The sequence below is a fragment of the Pagrus major genome, chromosome 2, assembly GCF_040436345.1.
Source record: "Pagrus major chromosome 2, Pma_NU_1.0".
NCBI lineage: Eukaryota > Metazoa > Chordata > Actinopteri > Spariformes > Sparidae > Pagrus > Pagrus major.
In genome coordinates, this window is record NC_133216.1 from 6,272,988 (window position 1) to 6,289,035 (window position 16,048).

The 16,048-nt window shown below is 40.6% G+C and overlaps 1 protein-coding gene across 1 annotated transcript in view; it reads right to left on the bottom strand.

Annotated features, from left to right (window-relative positions):
- maml2 (mastermind like transcriptional coactivator 2) overlaps positions 1–16,048 on the bottom strand; it is a 39,226-nt gene that overhangs the window by 7,393 nt on the left and 15,785 nt on the right. The window contains exon 2 of the mRNA XM_073480062.1: positions 843–2,063. Within this exon, the coding sequence (XP_073336163.1) occupies positions 843–2,063 (1,221 nt within the window). The remainder of the gene's footprint in view (positions 1–842; positions 2,064–16,048) is intronic.

The window sequence follows — 16,048 nt, forward strand, 5'->3', positions numbered from 1 at the left end:
CATGTCTGTCTAACTCCCTCCCTTTCACCCTCCTCCCACCCTCTCCCAGTCACTCAAGCACTTCCCTTGATCTGTAGAGGTTATGAGAGCTCTCTTGTGTGGCTCGCATTATCATTTCACACAAAGACAGCTACAGATACTGTTAGTGCAAAAATGAAAGAGGGGACGGACTAAATCTCCCCAATCATAACAAATCAGTGATTCAACCTCCGGCACCAGGCTAAGCAGATTACTGTCATTTTCCACCACTTGTCCCTTGTAGCTAACAACCTCCAATTAGCAAATCCCGCTGTGCATATCTGTGCCCTGACGGGGAGCCACCATGACAAGCAGAGAAATTAGAAGTCCTGCATGTTAATCTACCATGCTCTGGCAATCTGTGTCATCGTCAAAACACTTTCAGGGGAAATACATATTCAAGGGAATCACAACAGCGAAGGCATAGACAGCAGCAGGAACAATGACAGTAAAGTCCCAAAACAAACAGCGCTGCATTGTTGCTGCTTCAGACAGCAGGTTGGCTGCTGCGAGCAAACTGAGGAAAGTGATTGATGAGGAAGACCAAAGACAGGGAGTTTGACTGCTGTGTGTCATGTTACAGTATCTCCAGGAGAAGAAAATTTGTTATTCACCTCGAATATGGAGTGTAATAAAATACACAAGCCAGATATTCAACATCAGCTGAAATAAAATAAATAAAATCACACAAGAAATAAAACATTTGGGTTACCTCATATTGTACTATCAGCTTCAAACACTATAGGTTACACTGTCATTAGTCCAAGTTGTACATTTAAGTCATGGTGCAATCCTTTGTAAGGAATTTTGGACAGAGCCCTTACCTGTCGCTGTTGTGATAGTTTGAACGGCAGCCCTGTAGGAACAGACTTGGGTGGCAGACAGAGAGCCGCTGTCGTTGAGATCTGTTGGTTCTGGAAGTGGAGAGCTGAATGTGGCTGATTCTGGCCTGTCGATGGTGACTGTTGCTGCTGTTGCTGCTGGGCTGAAGTCTTGTTCACTGAGCTTGCCATGATAGGCATCGGCTGGCTGACAGAATGGGGTGCTTTAGGGCTGAAGTGCAACGTGGGCTTGGTGCTGAGAACCTTCATGTCCAAATGATGGGAGCCATTGTGACCATTTGACTTGAAGAGGCAGTTGTTGATCCCTTTACTCTGGGAGCCAATCCTCTGCTGGCTAAGTGAAGCCGGGCTGGAGACCTTGTCCTGGGGGAAGGCGCTGGTGGAGGAGTGGGTACTCATGGCAGGAGCCCAGCTGGTCAATCCTGCAGGTGGTGTTTGGTGGTGGTGATGGAGCAGAGAGCTCGGCTGTTGCTGGTTTGCTGCCATCTGCTTCAGCTGTTCTGCGTGAGATATTTCTGGCCAGCAGGGCATGGCTCTGGGCTGCGCTGCCTGAGTATTAGCTTTCTGTGACGTGGTGGTAGAGGAGGTGCTGGTCAACGTGAAAGAGGGTCCTGCTGAGGCTGGCCGAAGCTGTGGCGAGCCACCATGAACCTGGCCAAAATCTGGGGAGTGCTCCATCTTTATCGGCCTCTCCATCGGGGAACAAAGACTGGCAGCTGCTCCTGCTGAGCTTGGCCGACCAAGATCCAAACCGAATGTATCATCCTGCTTCAGAATCTTCTCAAACTCCAGGTCATTCAGTGTCGGCACTGACTTTGTCAGCTCATCAAAAAGATCTTGGAGGTCTGGGTCAATCTGACCACCACCTTCATCTTTGAAGTCAAAAATCATCTCTGCGTGTGACTGGCCACAAGACTGGACCTCAGTGGGCTCTTTTTTCATTTCTTTCAGCGTCATGTTGAATATGTCTGACCCCACTCCATGGGGCATCATGTAATTCTTCCTCTGCATGCCCATGGTTGAGGACCCTTGCAGAGAATGAGACTGGGCTAAGTTATGGTTGCAGGGCCCATGTCCCAGACCACCGGTATCCATACGGACCCGCTTATAGTCTGATCCAGAAAAACCGCAGGAGAGCCCATTCTGCTTTGGTGCGTGTCCTGGTGCATTTCCCTCAATCTTCCTTCGTAAAGATCCTTGAAGCTGCAAAACACAACAGAGTAGAATTTAAAAAACACTTAGAAAACAGAAAAAAGACCTCAATTGATTTGGAAACGTCACCTCACCTTCATTTTGTTCATTTATTATTTACTGATAAGTGTTTTTTCAAAAACGACCTTCATGGTTCGGGAGTTTAAATTTCAATAGAGAAATAACCCTAAAGAAAACGTTTTCATAACAAGACTTTAATTATTCCCCTCGATTCAAAAGCTGTCTTGCGAGCCAATTTAAGTCATGGTGATAGTTCTGAAGATGGGTGCATTACATGCAGCTCAAAGTATCACCATGTAAATTAATCCAATTTCACAATTTGCTCCAAGGCTTGTAGATGCTGTACACTCCACCAACTTGTGAAATTTCGAAAAGATTACTTTTATTAATAGCAGTGTTTTCATTCAGTAGAACAACTTTTGATTCCACAACATTGATGATGTCTCAAATGCTTTATTTTGTCATAAATCAAACCAGATCAAGCAGATAAATTCAGTTAAACCATACAAAGCTTTCATTTATAATTTGATTTGAACACTTCCAATGCAGCAGAACGCTGCTGCAGCATTTAGAAAAATGTTTTGATAAAATGTAGTTTGAGCGCAGTGGATGAGCTGAGAAGATAGCTAGGAATCTGATACAGTTGACAGAGCGCAGAGAGAAGAATAGGGTCTTTGTTTCCTTCATTTGCATACATTATATTTCTTCCATTGTGCTTCGTTAGATAGCAGAGTTTCTCCTTTGTGGCTGAGATTCTGCTTAACATGCTGGTGCAGATATCTGACTTCCTTTTGTCCTATATCCCCATGCATGTCTTCCTTTAAGGTAATAAGCACATAGCTATGACTCACAACTCTAACCACTCTGCAACACTCCATAGAACTGAAGCATTAACAACCCTAACACAACGCTTTTTCTGTTAAGATTATTTATGTATACAGGAACATATACTGTCATGTCAACAAAATAATAGAGTTTCTTCCTTCACATGTGCCTATGAGTCATTAACAACAATTCAGTGATGAAGAAATTGTCTATCCAGCAGCAATCTCAGGCACACTGTGGTATACACATAAAAATGACTGATTATCTGACCATCTTTTAATGTGGTGCCTGCATGGAAACAAAATGGATCTGATTGTACAGCAACCTGAACACAGGAGAGGAATATCAGTGTGTTGCATATTTCACTGTGGGAACAAATTTGAGTCATTTCCACCTGCTGGCACACATTAGATTAAGATGATTCATAGCCTGAGGCTTTGGACTGAATCCTGCAGTTCACTACATTTCTACTCTGTTCGTGTCTGTATTACTTGTGCTAATGCTCGGAACAATTGCTCAGAGATACATCCTCACATTTTAATCAAGGCACAAATATCTCTGTGACTCACTGAGCCTCCTTTATTAAAGCTAATAACTGTGTATGTGTGTGTTTCAACATATTGAATGGATGTGGATGGATGATGAGGATGATTGTGTTGGCGGAGTTGGTGTTGTACTGAAAGGGGAAAGGACACTGAAATGATCAATTCAGTGGCTGTGCATTTAGCCTAGCAAGTAGAAACTGTTATACTTAACATTATTTGCTGATAGTGCTGGGCAATAAATTGTCTGATATGAGATTAGGTATTGAGTATTATTTATTGTGATATGGCATAATTGTTGGCTTTTCCTGGTTTTACAGTCTGCATTACAGTACAATTTTCTGAACATACCAGACTGTTCTACCAATTGTAAGCATTGCCTTTAGCCACTTAGTCATTCTGTCCGTATCACAGATGATTATTTATCAAAAATCTCATTGTATTAATATTTTGTGAAAGTACCAATAGTCATCCCTACAATGTTGTTGCAATATCAATATCAAGGTATTGGGTCAACAATATGTTGTGATAATTGATTTGGTCCATATCATCAGGCGCTATAATAGCCTACTGGTAAACATAACCCACAAAGAGAGCACTTAATAACTGTTTCATTAAAAACTATGTGTGTGCATGCATATGTACTATGCATTTATCAAAAATAAAGTATATGCTGCCAGAAACCTACTTGGTTGAAGTGGATTTAAAGTCTGACTTAGACCTGTAAATAATCAAAAAAAATAATTAAATTGTATCAGTTAAATCAAGCTTCATTAATGAAGAGCTTTAAAGGAGATTTCAAAATATTGAGATATAAATTGTGTAATGCAGTATTGCCTAAAAATATTGCAATTATATTTATAGGCCATATCGCCCCGCCTTGGATAGATTGCATTCCAAGTTTATTTTAGTACAGTAGGAAAATCTACTTTCAAACAGGTGAAACTTGCTAGAGCTTCATGACAACGACCAGTGTGAAGGCAGAAGGAAAAAACATTGCATTGAGCCAAAGACACATTTTTGCCTTTTTTTTTGGTCAAAATATTTTCCCACTGTGTAATACTGCAGCTGGAGGCAGAACCTAATTTTAAACTCTTGTTGGTGCTGCATTTACAGACCCCCCCGGCCATTTGTAAATTCAAAACATGTCTGTGTTCAAACACAGTAGACAAACAATAATCATGTGCAGTTATGTTTTGAAAAATATCCCAATAATTTGGTCATCATTAAAATGTTCTTGTTGTAGAGGGCAAGAAATAATTAGAAAAAATAGTTAACTATTAATGTAAAATGCACAATATTTGTTTTAAATAGTACATGTACTACATTTTTATGTATTTTTAAAGTTAGTATTTGCTCAGTTTACCTTTTGTATTTTGAAATTTAGGTTGGTACAAATCTTATTAAAATGCAACTAGTACTTTAAAGTTAAAAACACAAAATAAGACTCACTATAAAAGTTCTTAACAGAGACTACAGAGAAGAAAGAGCAAGATGATGTAATGACTGTCTGGCTGGATGATGTGGAGTTAATACTGAGTTTTAGTAAAATATACAATTTTAACTTGGAAATGGTCCATAAGTTCATCTATAGTATGTCTCATTCACAAGCTCTTTTTTGCCATCTTCACTGAGATGCACAATATTAAACATTATGCCTCTCTGTAGACTACTGGACATCTGTTTTTCTCCAAATGCAGATGAAAACAGGCCTCCTTGTGTGTGCAGCTCATGCACACTTTCTCTCGTTCCACAGGGCTCTTTCTGGAGAAGACAGACAGGAGCACTCCTCATGGTTCAAGGCACTGTCTGAGAAAACACTTCATGAATAATGGAGAGGAAAGTGGATGTGTTGCAAAAAGCCATTGTGAGACAGGGTTGCCTCACTACTGCCTCAGTGCCATTTAAAAAAATGGACTCAAGTGCATATCTTAGTTCAAAATTCCAAGTTCAACCTTCTCAAGATTTTGTAAAGTCAAGATTTTGTCGAGGTTAGATCGTTTTCATGTGTGCATCCTGATGCTACCTCAATTTGGGGAAAATAAACTAATACCCAAGGTCCAAAACTATTTTTTTCTTATATTTTCAACAAATAAAGGACCATCCTGTTCACTCAGCACTCAGAAGTAGTGGCCTCCGAGCTGGCCTGAAATCCTCATGACAGATCTCCAAGTGAACTGAAAATAGATTTTTTGATTAACATTTAATGAGCTTAGAAGCTCTGAATCACTTTGAAAGTGACTCCTGCTGCATGAGAGACTCAAACATATGCATTATATACTGATCGTTGTAGAGATGAAAGCATGAATGCTTACATTTGTTTTCTGTTGGCTAAACAAATTCATCCACTGTCAAGGTCTAGGTTTGGACATTAATTTATGGATTTTATAATTACAAAAAACAAAAGGAGGTTTTTTTTGGTAGAACTACGAAAATCTTACTTAGCTACAGTAAACAGAAAAGAACACAATATATGCTGTGTTTTAAATACTTAACAAGATGTAACTTCTTGTGGCATCTATCCATTCTATGCCAGCCCAGTCACCAATAAACCGTTGGCCTTGCACATTTCTGCAAACAACAGATAATGTTAAACTTGTATGTTTCATATCTATCTTATCAACATTTTACCAATGCGTGTCACATTCACATTACATGTATATGAGCTGACTTTTTCGTCAGGTGCAGGAGGTGATGCGGTGTTCTGACAGCTAGATGAGAAGCGTGAAACCACTGGATATTTTTAACGAGACACTGGGACACATTTCTAGCCATGTTTGTGGCAACAAAACCCAATATTTTTGGTGGGCGTCTGAACAATTTGCAGCTAAAAACTGGGCATTTTCAACAAGACGATGGGACAATTTCCAGCCCTGTTTGACGACAGAACCAGGTGAGCCAAAATTGAAAACTGAATATAAAGAAAGTGAAGTTGTAACAAAAAGAAACAAAGTTTCAACATATTGGTTGTTTGCAGAAACGTTTATTGCCAACATTTATTATGGCAACCGGGTTGTTACTGTACTACTTGTGGACAGAAGTTCCTACGAAATAATTTAAGAAGTAGATCAGGAATGGATTTCATTTTTGAACATAACCCTTTCAATCCTGCATATTGATGCCCTTTGACTGTGGCAGTAAGCAACCTGACCTTGGTCCTGTCAACAGAAGCTATCTATTCCTGGGAGCTGGAGGGCTGGTAGCTCGTGTGTCAAGCTGAGCAGTGTGGTGATGCTGAGCACTGTGGATGGGGCTCCGGGTGAGCCATCACAGGGACACAACACCAGGCCTCCTGGTACCATCTGTCATACCAGTAGCACAGCCCTCAGAGCAATGCATGCTTGAAGGATATAGGTTTGAGAGTGTTCGAAGGTTTTATGTCTGTGTTTGAGTATGAGAGTGCGGCTCAACAAAAGATCGAGCTCGCCAGCCTTTAATCTATTCACCAGAGCCCTGAAACATGTTGCAATCCGCTCCTGCGAGAGTTGGAAACCTTCCTCTCGGCACTTGACATGGAAAAAACAGTCCCAAAATAAAGGCATAAATACGACTATTGTGTTCCTAGGGAGACATAATATTTATGCGGTTCTGCAGGTTGCATACTGTTGCAAGAGGGGATTTCAGCTCCTTTATTGCCAGATAAGAAACAAGAGCCCTAAGACCAGTGCCAGTGATCAGCTGCCATACAAAATTCAGCTATCTGCTCGCAGAATGCTGAGAAAGTGTAGAGGGCTCAGTTTAATTATAGGGTTTCTACTAGCTGTCTAAAGCTGTAAGCCATAATACTACATCCAGAGAAATTGCTTAGAACATACTGGATAACTTGAAAATTTTAATTATTTAAAGGAATGTAAGGAAAGCTGAGGCTGTACATTCATAAGCAATTTACAGTTTCAGTCAAATCAGGTCAGATTCTGCGTTGTCTTTCTGGAACTGTTTTCTTTTTTAAGGGGTTAAGTTTCACATAGATTTAAGACAAGATCGAGAATAATAAGAAGAATAAGGGAAATAACATTTTTGAGGGTGTACTGAGGCAGCAACAAGGAATTATAACTGAACTTATATTTTAAAAAATATGTCTATATATCTATTATGGATAACAAGGTTTAGATGACAAATTAGATAGCTGCCTCTTTTGGCAGCTACTTTTAGCACTAAATTAGAACAATTTTCAGTGTGTTTTGGTGGATAAATTGGCTGACAGAATGATAACATCAGTAGGCTTGATCCTTTCTTACACATAGTAAATTGTAAAATCTATGTTTTTCTCAAACGGGAACACTTGGAATATAACTTATCATATTCCCTCAACAAAAGAAACATATTTAATCTGTTTCTACAGGGCATGTGCCGTAAGGTTGCACAGGGATGTGTGCATAGGTTCATGGTGTGCTTCCCTAATCAGGCTGGCGCGTGATGGGATGAAGCAGCACACTGCAGAGGTGGGCTACTTTTGGCTCATCAGCACTTTGCATCCCCACACTTCCTGACACAGTTGTATTAGATTGAGGCTGCCCTCCAGAGAGCAGGCAGGAGAGAAGGATGAGCAGCAGCAGCGGCAGCAGGAAAAAAAAGGAGAGGCAGCTTTGTGGCAGCCTCTGGGAAATGGGAAGAGATGATAAGAGCTCCTTTGAAGAGAAATCATCCATTATGTTTACTGAAGGCAGATTTTTTTTCAACAGTTAATGTAGCTCAGCTCCAACATTCCATGGAGAAACTTGCTATTTTAATATAAGGCAGCCTGCACACAGAAAATCCTGTCGGAGACACTTCCCATTCAAACATCAGCTCTCCTTTATCCAAATGCACAGATTAAAAGCTGCATTCCAATCGGTCCTTGCTTTGGCATGCCCTTTGTTTAGACTCAAGCTACTGAGTTTAATGGGATATCGCCAAGGTTAAAGGAGGCAGGAGGAGGCAGCTCTGAAAATATGCATGGACCCCCAAGAAAATATGATATCAATTATAAAAAAACAGCAACAAGCAATGGTGGTATCTCTGCAATCTTTGGTCAGTGCACACCAATTAAAATGATGAGACAAGGTATGTAAAGCTGCTGTTGAATAGTTTGACTTGCAATCATTCTTATTTTCAATAGGCATCCCTTAAAATGACCTAAAACACAAATTACTCTTGACCTATAAAGGTGGTTTGAAAGGCCTATTGCGCATAATAATCTTTGAGTATATTCTCCTGTCAGGTATTTTGTCAGATAGTTCAAGATTCCTGGCCTGCAGATTCCCAGGATGGAAGGATCGCAGTGAGGTGATCCTGGGAACAAATATGAGGTGTGTGTGTTTGTGTGGGAGGGGGAAGGCAGACTCTGTCAAGGCATCACCGCAGCACCAGCTAGGCCACGCCACTGCAGACGTACCATAGGTCACCAACATCGCAGTGACAAGCCGTCACATCACATCACCCATGGCCATGTGGCTCACAGAGCTCCTGACACTGCTGTCGCCTCTCATCTGCATGTCATTCTTAACCACAGAGACATTTACTGAGGGGGACTGAGGGCTCCCCGGACTCAGGAGCAATCCCATGCAGCATATATCACTGTATTCACTTCTAGAGTAAAAGGGATCCCTTCAATAAATGATTAAAATTGGGAAACTACAACAAACTGAAAAATCATTTCCAGGTTTAACTTTCACATCCTGATCTTTTTCCTATTAAAGACAAATTCCACCTTTGTCCCCACTTAGTTAATGTAAAAGAGAGAAAGGCGCTGGAGATGAAGGCAATTTAAACAGGCCCAGAGCTACTCACAGATAACCATATAGCTCTTGCCTGCCCACTGCATATAGGCTGAGCTGCTATTGTAGCGCAAAGGGTTTAATTTAGTGGTAACACAGGCTTAAATTCTCATTGGTCCAACACCCTATGTGCTGGAAACACCCTCTATCAGCTCTTGCTAGTCCAATCCACAGCTAAAGTGCTGAACACTGCACCAAAAAATGAAGGGATATGATGTATCTACCATGATGACATGTTTCTTTAAATTGGTATGAGTGCTGTGTCTGCTTAAATGTGAGAGGCAGAAGGTAAGAAACAATTTTCAGGCTGGGAAACTGCCTGAGGGTGTGGGAAGGTTAACATAAATCAGAACATGAAACGATTCTTAACAGCAAAGGCTTAAGAATAAGAAATTATCAAAGTCTGCAGACAGCAGAGGTCACTGTGAGCATGAAAAAAATTAAAGAACACTCCTCAAGTTAACATTTCTAGTTGTTAGGATTTGTTATTTATCACATAAGAGAAGCTAAACCAGGATAATAACACTGAAACCTGGGACTTTAGGCAGCCTGGAGTTTTATGATATTAGGTTCCAAAGATCCAAAGAGTAACATGCGAAAATGATGCCACTATAGATAGACAACGTGATGATTTTAGCTTCTCTGACGACAAATCCCTTGTTAAACAGGTCTAAAGCTCTCCTTGAATGTTTGTACCCTTAAAAGGCCATTACCATACAACCACAAGTACCTTTTTCCCAGCAACCGTCAAACACAAGGCCTGCCTCCGGTCATGCCACAGGAAAAGGCCCATAAGCAGGGAACAAGTTCCCTTCCTGTTTTCAAAGACGATTCCTATGGCATGCAGAGCCGTTTCCTGCTCGCTAGGCTCATTTCACCATCTCAAACATCTGGCTGCTCTTCAGCATGCAGCTGCAGCACGGTGAGAGCCAACAGTGCCACTGCTGAGTTGAGCAACACAGTCCTGAGCCATTTCAGTCATGTCTCTGGCCGCTAGAAAGAAAACCATCATCTAGCTTCACCAGCTAATGCAAGGCATCACACTAGTGTGAATTATTTAGCATCTTCAGTAACTATTGATGAGATGATCTTTAATTGTACCATATTTAGTACTTATGAGCTGTTTATGTCCTACTGCTCAGCTATTTGGATGATGAATTCCTTGATGCTCCCTTTTGAGCACAGTGACTGCTGTTCCAAATCAGGAAACAATATTAGTCAATATCTGATGTGATTGCAGCAAAGTGCTCTTTAGCAGCATTGCTGTGGCGATTTCCCAGTGAAACAAGGATCCATTTTATATCCCGTGGGAAACCTGGGCTGAGTGGTTAATGCTGTGCTAATGCTGCTTCACTCAGCCAGGTCTTGATAAGCCTCATGCTTTTAGAGAGGGGAAACACATTTAGTGTTTTAAACCGCTTCAATGGAAAAAGCTTGGAAAAATCCACTAGTTGAAAAGGGTATACTTGTTGAGTTTTGTCATCTCTCTCAGCTTTCACTTAAATTACACACACATGCATTAGGAGAGGCGAGCAGTCTAACACTAATCTGCACTCATGCTCTGAAACAATCCTCTGCTAGTTCGGTTTGAAAAGGGACTGCTGCAGCTAGAAAGTAAGAAGAAAAAATAAATGAGTGGGAAGCTTTGTTTGACTCCCACTCCTATCAGTTCTGACATTCCAAATAAGGTCTGTGTAGACCGGCGCTGGCAGAGACGGACACAGAAAACACTGCAGAGCTCTCACAGGCTCCAACCAAGGAAAAAGTGTGTGCAGTGGGGGGAGCATTGGGGGATCATGGTGCAGAAAATATGTGACCTCTAAAAATTTATCATCAGCCTGACATTTCCCAGAAGGACAAAAACAAAACATCACATGATACTGATATATCTTAGATATTAGTTAGATACCATTATCTATGAAAAACAAACAATTCAGTTGAATTCATAGCTGTTTGCCTTGATAATGGATAGCTTGGCCTAAAAAACAACTGGTTTTGACACTGTTGAGACTGTTTGAAAAGTCATTGGATCAAGTTTGACTGTGACAAAAAAATGATACCCATGGAAATCATCAAGTAGAGCAGTAAATTAATAGCTGCACTAAATAACTTTTCACACTGCTGCCTCCAAATGTTGGTATGAGGTAACTGTCTCATTTGACTACAAAGAAATCATGAAACATACTGTCTGTTAAGAGCATATGTTAAATTCATTTTTACAAACCCAGACAAATCTCTGAGCTGACCTAAAAAAATAGACAAATGGGACAAAACCAAGTGTGAACCCACCATGACGTCATTCACTGGTTAGTGGACTGGTTAGTGAAGCCATGACTTTGGCATTTTGGTTTTTCTTTGGAGCCAGAAGTGACCAGATTTGAGCGAGTGGGTGGAATTGGGTAGGATATCCTAACTAGATCTGACTGTGAACCCGAGGACACGCCATGGTAGCAACGTGTCGGTCACAAGGTAGCCACACCCTAAAGCACACCCTGCTTTATAGTCTTAACTTTACTATAAATGGGACCCTAATTCAATAACTCATGTTTACTGAGGTAATAAATGAAGTGAGAAGTAGGATAATTTTCTCATAAGCTTACACACAATTAGACTTATTTTTGAAACTAGTGGAGTCACTCCTGCTGGCCACTATAAAAAAAAAAAGTTTTAAGAACTTTTCAGAGTTTTTAAGCCTCTTTAATGTCTTTGATTACAACACACTTACTGTTTTTTTTCTTTCTACAATGTGTCTAGCAGTGTCAGCTGTTTTTAACAAACAACATCTGCCAAATCCACCGTATGCTCAATACACCAGCAAAGAGAGTAGCTGGTGAAGAAAGTGTAAGATCCAGCACATTTTTATATGAAGTGGAGACCAAAACAGAGCTACAAGGGGAGTGAATATTGGACTTTTTTTTTGGACATTTGTCAGGTAGCCAGAATCATGATTCCATATTAATGCAAATGTTTTATATGGATGTCTAAGTAGGCAACTTCAGTCACTTTAACTTTGCAAGGTCATAACATGTCCAGATGGTTTCAATTCTGCACCCTAATGGTTAAAATTGATTAATAAAGCTTTAAGTTTTGAGTCATCACTTCCTGTGCACAGAGAACAGAAACCACAGAGCAGCATTTTAGGATTTTATTTAAGGACAACACTACCCTCTTCTCTATTGCTGCCTCACTAGGCTAATAAATGATGCTTTCATTTGAACAATAAAATGTGTATTCTCCTGCATAGATATTATAAAAAGACATTTCATTCCAAGGATTGCCTAAATTGCCTTTAGCCCTGCAGGCACTGTGCTCACCACTGCCTGGACAAGTGGTGGCTCTCACAGTGGCAGGGAGAGTTCAAGGTTGCAGCAGAGCCTATGTCCCTGAGCATGTTTCTGCATGCAGGCAGCTCTTGTGTGTGTCTAAGTGGGCCTTGTGATCCAGCGCTTCAGGTCTTTTTGCATGTCACAGCTAGTGAGAGGGAGTCACATTGAGCTCTCAGGTAATCTGCCCAAGTGGAAAAAAACAACTTTCCCATGATGTGATCACCAACATTCAAAGTTAAACACTAAGCAACCGTTGTGATTTCAAACTGATTATGCGGATTTCCGCTGATCAGGACAATTGTGCAAAAGCACCCTTATTCACCCCAAAATAGCCCAAAGCAGTTACAGGCAGTTCCTCTGTCCCAATAGTGGCATCTGGTCAAGTAAACATGTAGTCTGTTGCTTTGAAAAAGGCAAACTGATGATGAACAAGTCCCAATCCTTCTCCTGCCAAAGTACAGCCTCAGACTTCTTCTAAATTCTGTGTTCCAATTCCTGCTTAAACATACTAAATTAAAATTAAGAGGACGTCTACCCTTTAAAATACAGTTCTGCTGCTACCACTAAGACCAATTTAGTAGTCTGGTAATAAATGTTTAAGTAGCTTGTACTAGTGTCTGCTCTGTATTACAAATGGACAGTAAACCCTCAAAAGCAAAGAAAAGAGCTTAGATGAGTGACTCGGCCATGTGGCTATCGTCAAAGCATTTGCTAAAGGAGGAAGCACAGAATCTAGCCAGGCTCCCTCTGACCAGTCTGTAGGATTGGGCCGTAGAACAACAATAACCTTAGTGGACAGAGGCTGTCATATGGCAGATAAACTGGCAGATTGCAGTGATCACAGTACAAGTTGTGGAAATCGTTGTGGGAAGTGGAAATACAAGTAAATCAATCCATCACTTCCAGTCTGCTCTGCACAAGGTCCCCAGCTAGCCTAAGGTTGTTACAGGAGGCTGAGAAAATCTGAACATTTTGGACATTAACAAACAAACAAACATGTCGATGGGTCCACTCATGAGTGATTCTTCATCTCGTTTGAGACACAATAGGAAAAGCCTGTATTACCTACGTAACCAAATGCAATGCTCCATTTTAACTAAAATGCTGCTTTACCCATGTAATGTTGTTGGTATAAATGCCATTCAAACAAAATGGAGCATCTACCTTCAGTGCCAATGTGATGACATTTGGGATATCATATTATAGATTATGCTGCTGTCACATTAAATTACACTCTGTTAGGTCAAGGTTTTGTACATTAAACTATCTGCATTTCCATCCCAGGATATGATATTTGGCCTGGGTGGAAGAGATTATCCTGCTTGCTTGTGTGGATTTCACAGCTCAACTGGCAAGGCATCCCTTCACTGACTAGACAGCTGTTTTTTTCCCCCGCTTTGACTACTTCAGGCAAAACAGATGAGCTTGGTGATTCAAACTCAGCCAAGGCAGCATAATAGAGGGGAAAAATCCCTCTTACCAAGGGAATTAATTCACTGGGAATGACAATGAGGACAAACGCTGATAAACATAAGTGTCAGTATTTTAATCAGTGCTTTGAAAAGTTGTTCTGGTATAATGTACCGACTACTGAAAAGAGCATTAGGAGAAAGATACTTAAATATCTTATATTGTGTTGAATAGTGGTCCATTTAAGTGAACATTTAAGGGCCACTTGTTTAAATATATAAAAATAGTAGAAAATAATCTAATGTGAACAAATACTGTATTGCAGATACTCTAACAAGGACAAACAGTGTCACTGATGTGAAGCACATGAAACCAAGCTAATCATCCGATGTCAGGCCCTCAAAATAAGTTTCAGCCCAGCAGATTTGGCACTGCAGTTTGAGTTAAACCAGAGGCACCAATATGCGACCGTAAAACTGCCAATGTATTGCCTCAAGATGGCACATGTCTTCAAACTGCAACATTTTTTGCCTGTTGGTGGCAACATCATAAATTTACCAAGAGAGCAGCTTCTAATCAGCCTTGCTGCCAAGTGGCATGCGGCTAACTGTGGTTCTGTAACACAAAATTATTTCCCCCTTAGACCGCCATTGTTGTGAAACTGTTGACAGGAACTGCAAACAAGATCAATTGTTATTCTGAATTTCTAAACCATGAGGGTTTTATATTTTCAAAACTTTCTCAGAGCCATTTTTTATGCATGTACTTGGTCTACACTGCTACTGCCAATGCTATCCTTTTCCTTCCAACTATTTCCAAACACTCCCTCTTGAGGAGGATCTGAAGACTGCTAAATGCGAGTGAGTGAATTTGAGATTTAAGGCCAGTTAAGAATTCTGCATTGAATCTAAGCCATAGGTATGGCGTAGGTAGGGCAAACCCTATGCTGTAACCGGAGTGTCAGTGGCTGAACAAGTGCTGAAAATTCCCCCTCCTTTAGCCTAAATTGGTTTAACAGCCGTACACACCATCTCCTCCAACGTGTTCTCTCCTTTCTGCCCTGTTGTTCATCATTTCTAAACTCCAACTCAAACATGATCTGCCCAGTTTCAGTCGCCATTGTTTGAAGTGCACAAAGAAACTCGACACACTGGCATAGAAAATCCCACCGCTAACTAGCATTTTGGTAGTTTCATTGCAGACTGACACAGACACAACAGCGCACACGTATAAATGCTCAGAGCGGTGTATACCACTCACATAGGCAATGACATAACCTACAACTATATATCAACATCTAGGCAATTCCACAAGATAGTTAAAGTCTAATATTAAAACAATAAAAATATTAATTGCAGAATTAAGTAGATTCACTTAGCATGTTATATCCAGGCATCAAGCGACATCACTGCCTTCTCACAGCACCTATTAGTACTTAAGTCTTATTTGATAATGAGATTTCAAGACGCTCTGATCTTGTTAAGATTGACAACCAATGTTATTTGCAACAGGACACAGAAAATATTATTTACTATATGATAAAAATTGTCTATGCTCTGAATGGAGACACTCCACCCAACTAGAACACCTCAGCCATCTGACAAGTGAAGTAAAGGAGGACGTGAAGTTAGGAAAGAGTGGGCTTCAATTAATTTATCACATGTAACCATGCCTGCGTGTAGCAGAACCACAGAACACCATGCTGTTAGGTTATGGCATAAAAAGGCTGGCTTTGTTGCCGGATGTGGGAAAAACATCCAATAGACTCTAAAAAAAGCACAGGAAGGAAACTGGGGGTGGGGTGGCAGTGAGTAGCAATGGGGGTGTGGTGGTGGAGAGTGGGAGTGAGAAAGGAATGTTCTCTTCACTCTCTTTCTCCTTCTTGTTATCATGCATACGCACACATAATAACCCCACTTTCTCACTAACAGCTATGAAAAGAATGCAGCATCACAGTTTTTCTCCACGAGGAGAAAGGCAAGAGAATCAGTCTTTACTTGCTTAATGATCTTTTTGCCATCAATTTAAAAGAACAAGTCAGCCAAAAAATCAATTTAAAAAAGGCATTTTATTACAGGAACCATTACCTCTGACTATGTATTTACAGTGTGTGATTA